Consider the following 14,176-nt stretch of genomic DNA (forward strand, 5'->3'; position numbering starts at 1 on the left):
ATGCAGCACAGGGGATCTGAAGCTTGAGCTGCGTGTCGCTCTCTGCTCATACTGCACCTTGGAACACCGGCCGATCCCGTAGACTTTGGAGAAGGGCCCGTACAGAGAGTGAAGGAGGTGCAGGGCGCTGCCAGCCGTCCTCACCCACCGCTGGTCCCCTGCCTGAGACATGAAAACCACCTCACTGATATGTGTGGACAAACTGAGTCATCCATCCACGATCATCAATATGATCATGTTCATGACTGTGCGATGACTCCTGTTTGTTTCACAGGACTGACACACACCTGTTTATTACTTACCAGGAAGTTGTCTCTGAAGAACTCTGGCAGCTCCAAACTGATGATGTCCTCGTCCAGAGGAAGAAGGTAGAAAGACCATTCGTCAGTGGTCACGTCTGTTGGCACATAAAAAAAAATATATATATATATTTCTCCGAACGAACACGACTGAAGAGACTAAAAAGACGCTCACCACCGAAGAGGCCCTGCTCCTCCAGCACCGCCTCACACGCGTAAAACTGAAAACAACCAAAGGGAGGAAGGGGATTAATGCGGCCTAAACAAACAGAGCAGTGATCATGAAGACAACAGAACAAACACCGACCTTCTGAGGGGTGAAGATGAGCTTGTATCGTCTCAGTCTTCCTGCTGCTCTGTCTGCATTGGCCACATCTGAAACAGCAAAGAATACAACACTAAATATAAAGTGAAGCTGCTTAAAGTACGCAAGAAATTATAGGGAACATAGGGAAGTGGATGGTTGCTGGTTGAGTTAATAATCTATAGTTTAACGTGTTTTCAGCCTTCAGGTAACAAAGACATCTCGTCACAGTTCTTACCACATATCCATTTCACAGTTTGTATCCTTGGCCGGATCAGAAAGCACAGCCTGAAAGAGAGCAATGACACCTCGTCACACACACACACCTGGTGTCACTGTGTGTGTGTGTGTGTGTGTGTGTGTGTGTATGTGTGTGGGGGGGCTCACTGGTCTGAGGTGCTGACGATAGGTTTGTATTCCACTTTGTAGAGTTTGTCGACTTCGTGTTGCTGTAAAACAAGAAAACAATAAATGAAAGAAAATAACCATGAACGTTCTCTGTAGTTTCTCAGTCTGAGGAGTCAAAAGGAGAGAGCCGGTGAGGTTCACCTTGAGCGTTGACACGTTAGCAATGCGATCCAGCGGGCTCATCAAGTCAGCCTCGATGAAGAGGTCCTTCTTCCCCGGCAGCTGTGAGACGAGACGAGGAGGAGAAACCCCGTTTCTTTAGTGTTCACATCACAAACAGCTTTCTAGTTTTTAAAATGAGCTTTTACGAAGTGAAGACGTTTGTTCAAAGCTCTGAACTCTCAAAGTTTGAAGCACAGCACTCGTGGACTAGAGGAAAGAGAAGAACTCTGTTATTATGAAAGTAGGGTTTGGATGATATCTGACTTTTTTCAGTTTTTTTTCTCAAATTAGTTTTGTTAAATGTCCAGCCCCTAGGTCAGAAGTTCCCAGAGTCGGGGGCTGGGACCCCTGGAGGATCGGGAGACACCGGAGAGAGGGGCTGCAAGATTTCATCCAAAAACAGAAATCCATCCACTGTGCAGAAATGTGCCACCAGCAGCCTTTTCTTCCTCGCTCCACAATAACAAACACAAAAGAGTCTAAATGTGGTCGACCATGAATGTTTACTTGTAGCACAGCGCTAAAACCATCACATGATTAAAAAAAAAAAAAGCTGTACTTGTTTGGATGTCTGGGGTCGCAAGTTAAAAAAGATAGATAGATAGATAAACAAGGTTGTGGACTACTGGACTCATATCTGCTGTAGTGCAACATCTGCTTTGCAACAGCTGCTTCCCTTTAGCACACAAAGCAGATGTGTAATAGTAGTCTTTGTCGTACCTGTTCCAGCAGGTAAATGAGCTGATCTCTGGCCAGCCTCTTCAGCAGAGAGAAGTCCGGTAGCTCCGGGGAGTCTCTCCTGGCACCCTGAGCCATCCTGAGCCACAACCAGGACCAAACTCACCCACTGTGGAAAAATCCCCAAACAAATAGGTTTTATAAGGTCGTGACTGTGGGAAAGAAACAAAAACTGTCACAGCTGCATGCAAATAAAACACAAGAGGAAAATCCTTTTGCTGTTGTTTTGATCTACTGGCTGGTTCAGCTTGTGTGCTAAAAACACACCCTGCACACCACACTAGGCCAACTAGGAAATCTTAACACTGATTAGAAAATATGTACACAAACTATGGTTATATTTCTTAAAAATCAGGCGTTGAATATTTTTTAAATTGTAAGAAACAATGGGAGGGATTTAGCAGAGAATATAGGCTACCTGCTTCCGGAGTTAAATACGCGGAACTGATGATTCCGTGAGCAGCTGTTTCTCACCGGACGTAAAACAGAAACGGACCACTACACTGACAGAGCGGAGTTGGTTGTCGGTGACAGTCAACACAACACGCTGTTTGTTTTATTCTGTCGGGTTAGTTTAGCTCCATCATGAGTTCAGACTCGGTGTTATTGTTGGAGACAGTTCACTTCGCCGCAGAGAAACATCGAGAACAAAGACGTAAAGACCCGGAAGAGACGCCGTACATTAATCATCCAATCGGTGCGTACTTTACGTTCATGTGATGCGTTCACGTGTTGCTCGTAAAACTTAAATCGACGTTTAAATCGAAACACAAACTAATCTTAAACTTATTTATACAGACAACACAGAGTTTCTTCTTGGTTAAAAATGTGTCTGAATTGTTTTTAGTTTTATTCAAAGTTTCGGTTCTTTTCTATTTAAATGTTTTTTTTTAATGTTCAAATCCAATCCAACTTTATTTGTTTGGTACTTTAAAACAACCACAGCTGACCAAAGTGCTGTACAGTGAAGTAAACACAGTAAACTACAGAACAGCTCACATGAGATTGTTTGTTTGAGTCTTTATTTGTTGGGGGCAGGAAGAAAGAAGGGGAGAAGAAAAAATCAAATAAAAACATTGAATACATGTATCATAAATAAATCTAGCAATAATAAAATAACAACAGTGGAAAAATATTTTAAAAAATAGGATCTTAAACTTTTACAACCTCAGTTGTGTTGCTTCTGACTGGAAAATAAGAGAGGTCTGCTGGTGCTTTTTTTATATCATGAAATTATAGATCAGATTCTTTTCGTTTTTAGAATAATAAATAATCTAAAACTGTATTTATCTTTTAATTCTTAAATATATCTACATTTTATTGAAAATATTTTGAACAGTAATTCTTTGGTGTTAATTGTATTGCCTTACATTTCACTGCACATCTGTGTGAGCATGTGACACATACACATTTTTAAATAAAACTGCCCATGTGATCTGAACATCTGTGTGCGGAACACTTCCTTTTTTTCTGCAGTCTTTACTTTTCTCGCCCTGCACCTGTTTCCTGGATGTGCGCACAAAAAACAAGAAAAACGATTTGAAACTGTCAAATGTTTCCACATTTTATTTGTCTATGAAGTTAATGAGCAAACAGGATTCCTCACATTCAAAATGTTGGTTGGAGTAATGTTAATTTAATTAAATGAAAATGACTCAAAGGTAAATTATATTTGTTGAAACAAAGGTGTAAGACAGCGGTACTCAAATTAAAGGCGTTTTGACTGGTGAATAAATTGAGTAATATCGCCACATATCTGCGATAAAATTAGCCGTTATACCAAACATCACCAGACGAGCCAATATCGACCGATATTATCGGCCTGGCTTTATTTAGAATGTTGTTTTAAAGAATATTAAAGAGTGAGTTGAAATGTGTTTCTAAAATCGTAAATATTTCTGACATACTTGTTAACATCGAACATTTCTGTCACTGAATCTGTTTTCTCACCTTATCTTTCACTTAATGCAGCAACTGAAAACAATGAGAGCGCCTCCTCTGATAGGCTACTCACAGCTGTGTGTGTTTGTGTGTGCGTGCATGCTTTAAGGAGTCGCCAGAATCCTCAGCCATGAAGGAGGCATCACAGACGTCGAGGTCTTGCAGGTATGTTGAAGTAGAGTCTCACTGTCGCGTACGTGCTTCCCTGTCCTTCTCCGTCTGTGTATCTCCTCTCTCTGTGTTACAGGCCGCTCTGCTTCACGACACCGTGGAGGACACGGACACTTCGCCCGCAGAGCTGGAAGCAAAGTTCGGGCCGGTCGTGGCTCGAATCGTTCAGGAGGTGACGGATGACAAAAGTCTCCCCAAACAGGAGAGGAAGCGTCAGCAGGTGGAACACGCGGCCCACTGCAGCCGCCAGGCCAAACTGGTCAAACTGGCTGATAAACTGTACAACCTGAGGGACCTGAACCGCTGCACGCCTGTCGGTCAGAACTGTCTCTGCACTCTTCACTGTCGCTCGCTCATCCGGTGTTGACATTACAAAGTTATTAATGTGGTTAAAAATTAATGGCATTTAACACTCAGATTTAACCATCACATCGTTTCGCTCACACGTTTTGTCCCGTGTGGTAAAAGTGTTTTTTAAAATATTTTGGCCACAAGGGTTCATCCCCTCCTCGACCTCAAAGCAATCCAAAACTCCTCCAATACGATTTAGAAGAAGATTGATAAAGACCTGATCATAAATAAGCAGCTCGCTGTGTCGATCTGTCTCAGTAACTGGTGATGTTTGTTGAAGTGTTAAGATGTTAGAAGTCGTCTAAAACTATGATAGACTGACTGAACTTTAAACAAGGTTTAAATTGGCCGGTAGGTACCGGTCCTCCACATGCCTCCTTCACTGTGCCGATCCCTTCTCTCTGTGTGTGGCAGGTTGGACAGCCGAGCGGGTTCAGGAGTATTTCATGTGGTCCTCGGAGGTGGTGAAAGGTCTGAAAGGAACCAACTTGGCTCTGGAGAATAAGCTGGATCAGCTGTTCAAACAGAGAGGCGTCCATCTCTGATAACACGACGCTAACACGTCAAGCAACATGATTCATTCGAACCTGCACAGTCTATGATTTGTACTCTAAATTATTTAAATAAATAATTGTTCATATATGCGTGTTGTGATCCTTGATTAATTTTGTGTATGATGGTTTAGTTAGTTGAAAGTGTTTTGTAGTAATGATGAGCCACCAGGGGGAGCTAGTGTACACCTCACACTTCTTTTCTTCATCCCGGAATTTTCTCCTCACTGCGCTTTAACTGTTGTGTGTTTATAAAGTCAGATAGAAATTATTTACTGTTTTGTTTATGCTTTTGGGAATTAACATCCTTCAGAAGGATTAAATCCACTCTCCATCTATTTTGAACATGTGCAAGTAGCACAATAAAGTAAGCAACAAATCAACAACAACAAATCGAGTCAACAATATATACATATATATATATATATATATATATATTTATTTTATTTTATTTTATTTTTTTAATTGATGTTTTTCGAGTCAACAATATTAATATGAAGCCATAATGTCTGTAAAGGAGCAGGATGAAGTATAAGCTTATTTAAACCTAACCCTTGTCCTCTACTTAATTAAAAAAACTCCTGTAAACATATTTACTTTTAAAAGATAGAAAACAAATAGAGTAAATAATTTATGAAAACATCTGATTGTTAAAGCCCCTCTTCCTCCCTGTGAGTCATGCTTGGTACATCTAATAAGGTGTCATTTATTTGTTAAACCCCCCCTAATAAAACAGAAAAGATTAATAGAGAAGTGGAAGGTAAGAGAGACGCACTCCCCTCCAGCAGGGGGCGGAAATCCACCAATCCGCTAGTAAAGCTCAAAAGACACGAAGAAGAAGAACTTCCGCTATCCTCAAAGTAGAAGACGAGCTGCGGTTGTTCTGAAGTAGAAAACTATTTTTTTAAATCGTTGTTTAATAAAAACCACCGACCAGGCAGTCATGTCGAGTCGTGAAGCCCTCAACATGAAGCTGCCTCCGATCCAGTCCACGGCCGGAGCCGTCCCGGTCCGGAACGACAAAGGTGAGAGACCGAGCAGGAGGCTAGCATGCTAAGCTAAGCTAAGCTAAGCTAACTGTTACAAATAAAAATAAGAATAAAAACATAAATAAACATCCTCAATTAACAACAACAGATTTTACTTCTCTGTGCTGGTTTAGTAACAACAGTGAGAAGATAATATCAGCTTATCTCTCCTCACTGTTTATTAATAATCACGTGTTTGTAATGTTTAAATAATAAATAAAGGTATTTTATTCTAATGATTGGGTTTCCACATAAGATTATTTTCACTCCACAAGTTCAACAGAGTACTGACCTCTGAACACATGAAGACAAATATACAAATAATAAATTATATTTCATGAATACATATATTATAATTATGCATATAATAAACCTGTCTTATATAGAATATATAATAGTTATATATAATATGTTAAATAATACATAAAGAGCTATGTGTAGGTAGGCAGATATTAAATAATAAAGTCACAATGTTGATAATCGAACAATAGATTAAATATATATTAATGTTATATGAATAAAGAATAAAGTGAGCGAAGTGAGACCTGATATCAAACATACTGAAGTGGACTCGTGCATGAAGACCAGTATAATATCATAAAAGGCTTTAGGGGGGGCGCGGTGTAAGATGTAAGGAAAGAAAGAAAACAAAAAGACGGTAGATAAAGTTCACAGCGTGGATTTGAAGGGTTGGAGGATTTTAAGACTTTGAGATTCAATCATGAGTTTAAGTCGGTAATGATCGAGATGTGTTGGACTCTTCAGAGTCTTTTACTCACTTATTTATTTTGTCCCCGTGCATAAACCTGACTTTGTTTGATTTCATGCACTGGAAAGGAGCAGTTTAGTGTTGAACGACGGATTAGTCTTCCTAACACTGGAGCCCTTGTTCATGTGTCAGCTCGTGTGACCTGCACGCTGCATCCAGAGACGTAGAAGCTGGATAACGATGGCTCGTAGTCTCAACAGGTGTGTGTGTGTGTGCGTGCGTGCGTGTGTGTGTGCACGTCTCAGGCGAGCTCTCCATGGAGAAGGTGAAGGTGAAGAGGTACGTGTCGGGTAAACGTCCCGACTATGCGCCCATGGAGTCGTCGGACGAGGAGGAGGAGGACTTCCAGTTTGTGAAGAAGGGGAAGGAGCTGGAGGCGGAGCTGGAGGCGGAGGAGGAGGATGTCGTCTCCGACCCGCGTCTCAAACGTCTGCTCAACCGCGTCTCCGAGGACGTGGAGGAGAGGTACGACGGCGTGCAGAAGATTTGATCCCCGTTGGGAGTTCGATCTTTGTCTGATGGATTTCTCTTGTGTCCGTCCGCAGGCTCGCCCGGCACAGACAGATCGCAGAGCCCGAAGTTGTCGCGGAGAGCAGCGAAGACTCGGATGAAGGCACGTGGCACCCGGAGCGAGAGGAGAGCAGCGAGGAAGAGGAGGAGGAGGAGGAGGAAGAAGTGGACGATGAGGTTGGTATCTGTGCTTTGAGAAGTTCTCTGCCGGTTACGTCGAGGAAAGCTTTGAACGTGATTCTTTTTTGTCGCAGGAAATCGAGCGCAGACGATCGATGATGCGTCAGCGAGCCGTCGAACGCAAGAACGAGGAGATGGAGGTGATGGAGGTGGAGGAGGAAGGAAAGTCGGGGGAGGAGTCGGAGTCCGAATCTGAATATGAAGAATACACCGACAGCGAGGATGAAGCAGAACCGCGACTCAAACCGGTCTTCATTCGCAAGTACGGATTAAAAACGAGCGACACGCTTCTGAAAGCTCATTCCGCCTGTCTTTGATGTCTTCTCTGCGAGGCGCTCATTTCTGTCCCTGTCTCTTTTGGATTCGCCCCGCAGGAAGGACAGAGTCACGGTGGCGGAGCGCGAGGCAGAGGAGCTGAAACAGAGAGAGCTGGAGATCGAGGCCAAGAAGCAGGTGGAGGAGCGGCGGCGCTACACCCTGAAGATCGTGGAGGAGGAGGCCAAGAAGGAGTTTGAGGAGAACCGGCGCACGCTGGCCGCTCTGGACGGCCTGGACACGGACGGGGAGAACGAGGAGGAGGAGTACGAGGCGTGGAAAGTCCGAGAGCTGAAACGCATCAAGAGGGACAGAGAGGCCCGAGAAGCGTAAGTCAACACACGTTCACATTTAAAGTGATGTAATGTGTGTGTGTGTGTGTGTGTGTGTGTGAGGACGGTGCTAACCGGCTTTGTGCTCCTCAGCATGGAGAAGGAGAAGGCCGAGATCGAGAGATTCCACAACTTGACGGAGGAGGAGCGCAGAGCCGAGCTGAGGAACAGCGGCAAAGTGGTCACCAACAAAGCATCCAAAGGGAAATACAAGTTCCTGCAGAAGTATTACCACAGAGGAGCCTTCTTCATGGTGAGAGTCGACGTCTGTGGCGTGACGCGGGGATTTGAACCTTTTCTGCCTCTTCTTATTTACTGAATGAAAAGCTTCACGTCTTAGTCTGGATCAGGGCTGGAAAGTTTCCTGGAAACTTCCAGCTTCGGAATATTGGAAATATTAAAATATTCCAAATTGGAAACTTTTCCATGACAATGAATGAGAGTTTAATCAAACTGTATCGTGTCCAAGCATCAACGTAAACATTTAGCAGACATCCATGTGAAATAATAGAATTTAAAAAAAACATTTTAACAGATTTGCATCAAATTTTTTAAAATCTGTTTCCCCATAATATCTTCCAAACTTACTTCCCTTCATGTCGTCCTCGAGCTGAACTTGGTCCAGTGTTCTAGAAATCATCTGTGCATTGTGTGATTTGAAGAAGAGCAGGTTCAAGTGTACTTGCATGAAAAAAAAATATTTCAGTTCCCTGTTCGGGGCCAACCTTCAGGTTTCTAAATTTTTATTCCTGATAATTCCCACAAAGGGAAAGTTTTGCAACCCTCGTGTGGAGTGATGTTGATAAATTAGGTTTGTAAGAACGTCGAGAGCCTTTTTGAGTGGTTTTAAGTTTTCAGGTTTTTTCAAACTTCTAGAAAACAGAAAGGTCTGATATTTGTCGGCACAGTTTCTCCTGGTGTTTTTCTCTGCAGTGTGTCTGAGTGAGCTGATGCAGCTAACAGAACCTCGTTTGACCTGTTGATGATGTAACACGGTGTTTAAAGTGTCTTCCTGGTTTGTGTTTCAGGACGAGGAGGACGACGTGTACAAGAGAGATTTCAGCGCTCCCACTCTGGAGGATCACTTCAACAAAACCATCTTACCCAAAGTCATGCAGGTCAGCGGCCTTCACTCACCTGAGATCCTCCCTGTTTTTAATTTAGCCTGCAGTACTGATTTAAAACACCAGGTGTCAGGCTTGCATATCGCTCCGTTAACCTGTCGTGTTTTTGTTGTTGTTTTTTTCCCTCAGGTCAAAAACTTTGGTCGATCCGGACGCACTAAGTACACCCACCTGGTGGATCAGGACACCACGTCGTTCGACTCGGCCTGGGCGCAGGAGAGCGCTCAGAACAGCAAGTTCTTCAAGCAGAAGGCGGCGGGCGTGAGGGACGTGTTCGACCGGCCCACCGTGAAGAAGAGGAAGACTTAAGACGTGAGGCGGATTCAAAGACTGTACAGAGCGCGCGCGCTGCATCCCGCTGAGCGACAAAGACTCTGATTCCACCACGTTAACCTTTTATTTTATCTACCTGGAAGGTGTTTCATTTCATGTTTCCTTCTTTTTGATGAGAATTAAAACTTCCCGGATGCAGCTGCTTTTAAATGAGATGTTGACAGAATGACTTTAATGTGGGATAATGGCTGTAAATATGAAGCGTTTATGTCCCTTAAAGCGTTGAGCTGCCGTCAAACGATAACTTTAAATCTGCAGACGTCCTTCATTATTTCCCCCTCAGTCTTTGTCGAAGCCTAATGTGGTGTTGTCGCTTCATTTTTTGTGAATAAATGTGTATTTTCAAACGTTTTCCCTCCTTTGAACGACAACAAAAGCAACGAGAAATGAAGCTGTAGAGAACATTTAACGTTTATTTAAAAAAAAAAAAAAAAAAAAAAAAGAAGATTCTGGCAAAGATCAGATAACGACAAGCTTCACTTTGGGGTTTGGTTCAGTCCTCATGAGTCCGGCTCCACTTTCTGTTCAGTTGGTCAGAGCCACCAGAGCCTCCACCACGTTCCCCATGTGTTCCCGCAAGCTGCGCTCGGCCACCGCCCTTGAAATCTCCATCTCTGACATCTGCACGGGACAGAGCGCCACAGAGGAACGTCACGTTAGAGCAGATTATCACCAAGCTTCACAAACCGTCAACGACACCTTTCTAGAAGTTCTGCCATCCGTCTGCTCATGTTTGAGAGTCAGATAAAAGGACTTACAATCAGCTCGACGTCCTCTTTCTTGATGGTCACTTTGGCCAGCTCTTTCTCTCTGAAAGCGAAACAGCACACAGTGAGCTCAGGAGCAGATTCTCAGCGTGTTCATGAAGGCATCAGATCAGGTCACGAATCACTTCCTGCTTTAAATGTGGAGCAAATCTCCAGGTTGAGTTCAAAACTTCTGGAGCAGAGTCACAAAGTTTTTAAGAAAAATGTCCACAGAGGAGCAACAAGCTGATTAGCAGTTTACGTCTGCAGCAAGAAACATGCAGACCGTGATCCAAATAATGAATAAATGAAGATCATCCTGATCCCGTCGACGATCGGTGCCAATGCTCCACACGGAGGGGCTGAGATGACCAGCGCCCCCCCGGAGGCTAAAACACCTCAAACAAGTCCTGAGAAGAGACGAAGCTGCTTTAACCCCGAACGTGTCCGACGGGCTGAGAGTGAGCTCACCTTTCTTGTTTGGCTTTCTGTTCTCGTGATCGTCTGTCTCCAATCACCGACATCGCCTGAAGGGGGGGAAATAGATTTCATCAACACAGACTCAAACACAGCTGAATTATTTATCCACAGAGGAAGTCCGACAGTGGATTTAACAAACAAAAAACATGTGAGCTGAAGTAACAAGAGACTCTTTAAATGATGAGATGTTTAACGTGTTCAAATAGGAATACTGCATTTCAAACAGAGACAGATCAGTTTGTCAAACAGCTGACTTCCTCTTCCCAAGAAAAAATAAAATCCTCTGAAAATGTACAGGCGTGTAATAAGTGTACACATGTCAGCTACTGACGTCGGTTTATGCCTCATAATTCACGACGCCAGGAGGTTACTCTACACGCCACCATGCACCGAAGCGAGGCTGTAGTCCTAGAAACGGGTGACCCGGGTTTGAATCTGACCTACGTCTCCTTTCATTCATTCTCTCGAAGAAGAAAAAAAACAAAGTGACCAAAGACAGTTTGAAACGATCACAATGTCAGCATATGTTCCCTCCATCTGTTGGAAGGAGACACTTTAATAATCAAACTTTCACACCATTAACACGCTCATCACCTACATGCAGAAAAAGGAAAAAAAGGATTTATTTAGCTTATTTAGTAGCAGTAATAAATAACATCCAGTTTTATTTACCGTAATAAATGTTTTCAAATGGTGGAAAATATCTATATACTTTATTTATAGGGCAACTTTCATACAGAAAGCATGCAGCCTAAAGTGCTTCACAAAAGAAAAGACAGAATACAAATTCTTCGTATTGACATTAAATAAAATGAGTTTAAAAAGATATAAATAAAATGTAAACGTAACGTTGAAAGGAAAAGAATAATTAAATTTAAAAACACAGAGAGCTTTCTGTTTAATAATAAAAATGGTTTAATATTTTATTATTTTTTTTAGATGTCTATTCGACAATTTGTTTGTTCTTGTAGTGAAAAACTTTTCTTCTAATATTCAATGATTTAAACCGAAAAAGCAACTTTATTGATCTTTAATTGTTCAATAAAACGCCTGAAGTGTCATCCGTAATATTTAATACACCGGTATGAAGTCTGAAGACTTATTTATGGGATTAATCGTGTTAGTTTTGTTTAGGTGTTGTGTCAAGAAATGCATCCCTGGCATTATCACACCGGATGGAGTCATGGCGGCCGCATGTTTCACATCAGCGCGAGCGCGGAGTTCTCACCGTTTCTAAGTCCGAGCTGGAGATTTCTTTCTCCTCCGCGTAGTCCGTGACTCTCTCCAGGTCGGCGGCCCCGCTGTCATGCTTACGGGGCTTTTCCGCCGGTTTCCCGGTGCAGTTTTCATCGGCTTCTAGGTCCAAATCGACGTCTCCCTCAGCCGCCATGTTTGCTCCAGTGATGCCGGAACTGAAAGAAAGGTTCCGTCGGACGGAGGACGGAGGAGAACCAAGAGGACGACCGGAAACGATCTGATAAAATAAGAGTTCCGAAATTTTAATTTCAGAAAATAATTTAATTTTTTAATATTTGTATATTTATATACATTTAATTATATAATTAAATCATATACATATGCATATTATTATATATTTATATTCTATGAACTTTTTTTTTACTTCAAAATATATTAAATACAAATAAATTTCACGTCATAAAAAAACATGCTTTTTAACTTCATATTTTATAATCAAAATTTATAGAATTAAAAAGAGCAGAAACACAGATGGTCCATGTAAGAAGGAGTATTACAGAATAAACTGTTTGACAGTAAAGACTTCTGTTCCAGTTTACAACATTTCCAGTTTTTCTGATATTTTTCACTCTTTCCAGGTTTTTTTCTGTTGGGAATGTTATGCTTTGTGTATAAGCAGGGGAGTGTCCATAGAGGTGTCATGGGCCCCCCTTGAAAATCCTATTGGCCACCTCAAAATCCACAGGGCATTTCAACAGGCTGCTGGTTTATTTATTTGCTAATGTCGATTTTTTTTTAATGTACTTTGAAAACTGCTTTTTTTCCATAAAAACTTCCAAGCAAAACATCTGCACACTGTATAACTTTAATACAGTGTCAATTTACATACTTGCCTAAAAAGTTATTACACGTTAGACAGCGTACAAGAGACTGCATGCAATTTTCAAAAACATCTGCAACATTCAGACATTAGCCTGCAGCGTTTGGTAATTGAGTAAAAGAAATCAACCAACATAAAAAAAACTCTGTCTGTTGTCCCTCACAGAAAATGGTGAGTCGTCTTTGAAATAGACATGAAAAAAAAAAAAAGGTTTTCCTGCTGTTGTGATAACTGTGTAAATGTGTTCGTTTCCTCTCTCTCTCTCTCTTCCTCCATCACAGAGTCACCATACACTCCCTCCAGCTTAGACTGCTGCCTTGTTTGAAGTTTATTTTGAATCATGTGTACAGAACAGAGTATTCACACAAGAAAACAATAAAAAATGTACATATATATTCGTTTGAATAAATAAAATTAAATGAAAAGAACAATGAATGTCATGTCACATGTGTATATATACATTTATATATGTATTTAAATAATTTATAAGTACACATGTTCAAAAAGGAGTAGGAAGAAGAACTTTTTTTTAATTCCTACCCCCAATTTCTTTCTCAAAGTTGGGTAAAGTGTTTAAACATAACAAGAACAAATAAAATAATAATTCTATTACATTCAAGTCTCTTTGAAACAACTCATGCAATCAGCTATGAATGCTCATATCTAATGAGAATTTCTCTAATTTATCTGTTTATTTCCCCCCAACACTCGTCACTTGTGACTCGCTTCCTCTTCCATATAATTTCTCATCACTACACATTTGAACCTCTTTTTAAACAGACCTATGGTTGTACTTTGTTTTGCTCGTGTTACTACAGGGCCTTGTTCCTGCACCTCACAATCAAATGTTCGCTAATTGAATTAGCACAAACCTATTACCTCAACGTGAACCCTCGTGCACAATTTGATCAGATTGCTAAACCACACAGCCGTGTGTATCTTTCACTACAATACGACATCCAATTATCTCATATTATGAGCATTGCTTTCCATGCCATATAGAAGATAAGACACTTAAAAAAATAACACAATATAGCATAGTGAGAAAAAAGTGTTTTGCTGCTAACTTTAGTAATGCATCTTCCCCTACATGTAGCCTTCTATGTTTGTCTGCAGCCTGAAACAAACAGTTTAAAGTAAAGTCGTCCAAACACATAGAAGTCCAAAGATTTGTTTTCATTCGAATCCATTCAAAACAAGATGAGATATGACTTTATTGATCTCCATGGAGGAAATTCAGTCATTGCAGCAGCAATACAGCAATCAAAAAGTAAAAACCAAACAGAATAGTAACATAAATACTGCATACAAAAGTCAAAGATCAGCATACAAAACAGTCTTTGTTGTTCATGAGAGG

At 41.4% G+C, this 14,176-nt stretch overlaps 4 protein-coding genes across 4 annotated transcripts in view; 2 read left to right on the forward strand and 2 right to left on the reverse strand.

Moving 5' to 3' along the window:
• The window catches only part of vps33b (VPS33B late endosome and lysosome associated), a gene marked incomplete at its 3' end in the record, with an annotated part of 3,724 nt that extends 1,304 nt beyond the window's left edge, over nucleotides 1-2,420 (reverse strand). Inside the window, exons 1-9 of the mRNA XM_079340335.1 lie at nucleotides 2,330-2,420; nucleotides 1,894-2,020; nucleotides 1,153-1,233; nucleotides 991-1,052; nucleotides 842-891; nucleotides 607-674; nucleotides 475-520; nucleotides 303-397; nucleotides 10-162 (exon numbers count right to left, since the gene is read on the reverse strand). Of these exons, the coding sequence (XP_079196461.1) occupies nucleotides 10-162; nucleotides 303-397; nucleotides 475-520; nucleotides 607-674; nucleotides 842-891; nucleotides 991-1,052; nucleotides 1,153-1,233; nucleotides 1,894-1,989 (651 nt within the window). The 5' untranslated portion in view covers nucleotides 1,990-2,020; nucleotides 2,330-2,420. The remainder of the gene's footprint in view (nucleotides 1-9; nucleotides 163-302; nucleotides 398-474; nucleotides 521-606; nucleotides 675-841; nucleotides 892-990; nucleotides 1,053-1,152; nucleotides 1,234-1,893; nucleotides 2,021-2,329) is intronic.
• Nucleotides 2,421-2,475: 55 nt separating this feature from the next.
• hddc3 (HD domain containing 3) lies at nucleotides 2,476-5,014 on the forward strand. The gene is made up of 4 exons (XM_079340149.1): nucleotides 2,476-2,608; nucleotides 3,962-4,017; nucleotides 4,100-4,340; nucleotides 4,789-5,014. The coding sequence occupies exons 1-4, from the start codon at nucleotides 2,497-2,499 to the stop codon at nucleotides 4,917-4,919; spliced, it is 540 nt and encodes a 179-aa protein (XP_079196275.1). The 5' UTR covers nucleotides 2,476-2,496; the 3' UTR covers nucleotides 4,920-5,014.
• Nucleotides 5,015-5,721: 707 nt separating this feature from the next.
• On the forward strand, nucleotides 5,722-9,863 carry mfap1 (microfibril associated protein 1). The gene is made up of 8 exons (XM_079339779.1): nucleotides 5,722-5,950; nucleotides 6,968-7,187; nucleotides 7,268-7,409; nucleotides 7,487-7,674; nucleotides 7,787-8,056; nucleotides 8,153-8,312; nucleotides 9,088-9,177; nucleotides 9,313-9,863. Exons 1-8 carry the CDS (start codon nucleotides 5,869-5,871, stop codon nucleotides 9,490-9,492), a joined length of 1,332 nt encoding a protein of 443 aa, XP_079195905.1. The 5' UTR covers nucleotides 5,722-5,868; the 3' UTR covers nucleotides 9,493-9,863.
• Nucleotides 9,864-9,903: 40 nt separating this feature from the next.
• hypk (huntingtin interacting protein K) lies at nucleotides 9,904-12,193 on the reverse strand. Its single transcript, XM_079339780.1, has 4 exons — nucleotides 11,971-12,193; nucleotides 10,734-10,789; nucleotides 10,275-10,326; nucleotides 9,904-10,137 (listed from the first exon to the last, which is right to left on the reverse strand). Exons 1-4 carry the CDS (start codon nucleotides 12,130-12,132, stop codon nucleotides 10,042-10,044), a joined length of 366 nt encoding a protein of 121 aa, XP_079195906.1. The 5' UTR covers nucleotides 12,133-12,193; the 3' UTR covers nucleotides 9,904-10,041.
• Nucleotides 12,194-14,176: the final 1,983 nt, after the last annotated feature.

Source organism: Symphodus melops, assembly GCF_947650265.1.
Source record: "Symphodus melops genome assembly, chromosome: 3".
Taxonomy (NCBI): Eukaryota; Metazoa; Chordata; class Actinopteri; order Labriformes; family Labridae; genus Symphodus; species Symphodus melops.

Bases quoted from the DNA above. Each gene is read 5' to 3' on its own strand.
- hddc3 (XM_079340149.1), top strand. From the start codon at position 2,497: ATGAGTTCAGACTCGGTGTTATTGTTGGAGACAGTTCACTTCGCCGCA. The intron at 4,018-4,099 runs GTATGTTGAAGT...TCTGTGTTACAG, and splicing joins CAGACGTCGAGGTCTTGCAG to GCCGCTCTGCTTCACGACAC. The intron at 4,341-4,788 runs GTCAGAACTGTC...TGTGTGTGGCAG, and splicing joins GAACCGCTGCACGCCTGTCG to GTTGGACAGCCGAGCGGGTT.
- mfap1 (XM_079339779.1), top strand. From the start codon at position 5,869: ATGTCGAGTCGTGAAGCCCTCAACATGAAGCTGCCTCCGATCCAGTCC. The intron at 7,410-7,486 runs GTTGGTATCTGT...TTTTTGTCGCAG, and splicing joins AGGAAGAAGTGGACGATGAG to GAAATCGAGCGCAGACGATC. The intron at 8,057-8,152 runs GTAAGTCAACAC...TGTGCTCCTCAG, and splicing joins GACAGAGAGGCCCGAGAAGC to CATGGAGAAGGAGAAGGCCG.
- hypk (XM_079339780.1), bottom strand. From the start codon at position 12,132: ATGGCGGCTGAGGGAGACGTCGATTTGGACCTAGAAGCCGATGAAAAC. The intron at 10,327-10,733 runs GTGAGCTCACTC...TTTCGCTTTCAG, and splicing joins CAGAAAGCCAAACAAGAAAG to AGAGAAAGAGCTGGCCAAAG. The intron at 10,138-10,274 runs GTAAGTCCTTTT...TGTCCCGTGCAG, and splicing joins AAGAGGACGTCGAGCTGATT to ATGTCAGAGATGGAGATTTC.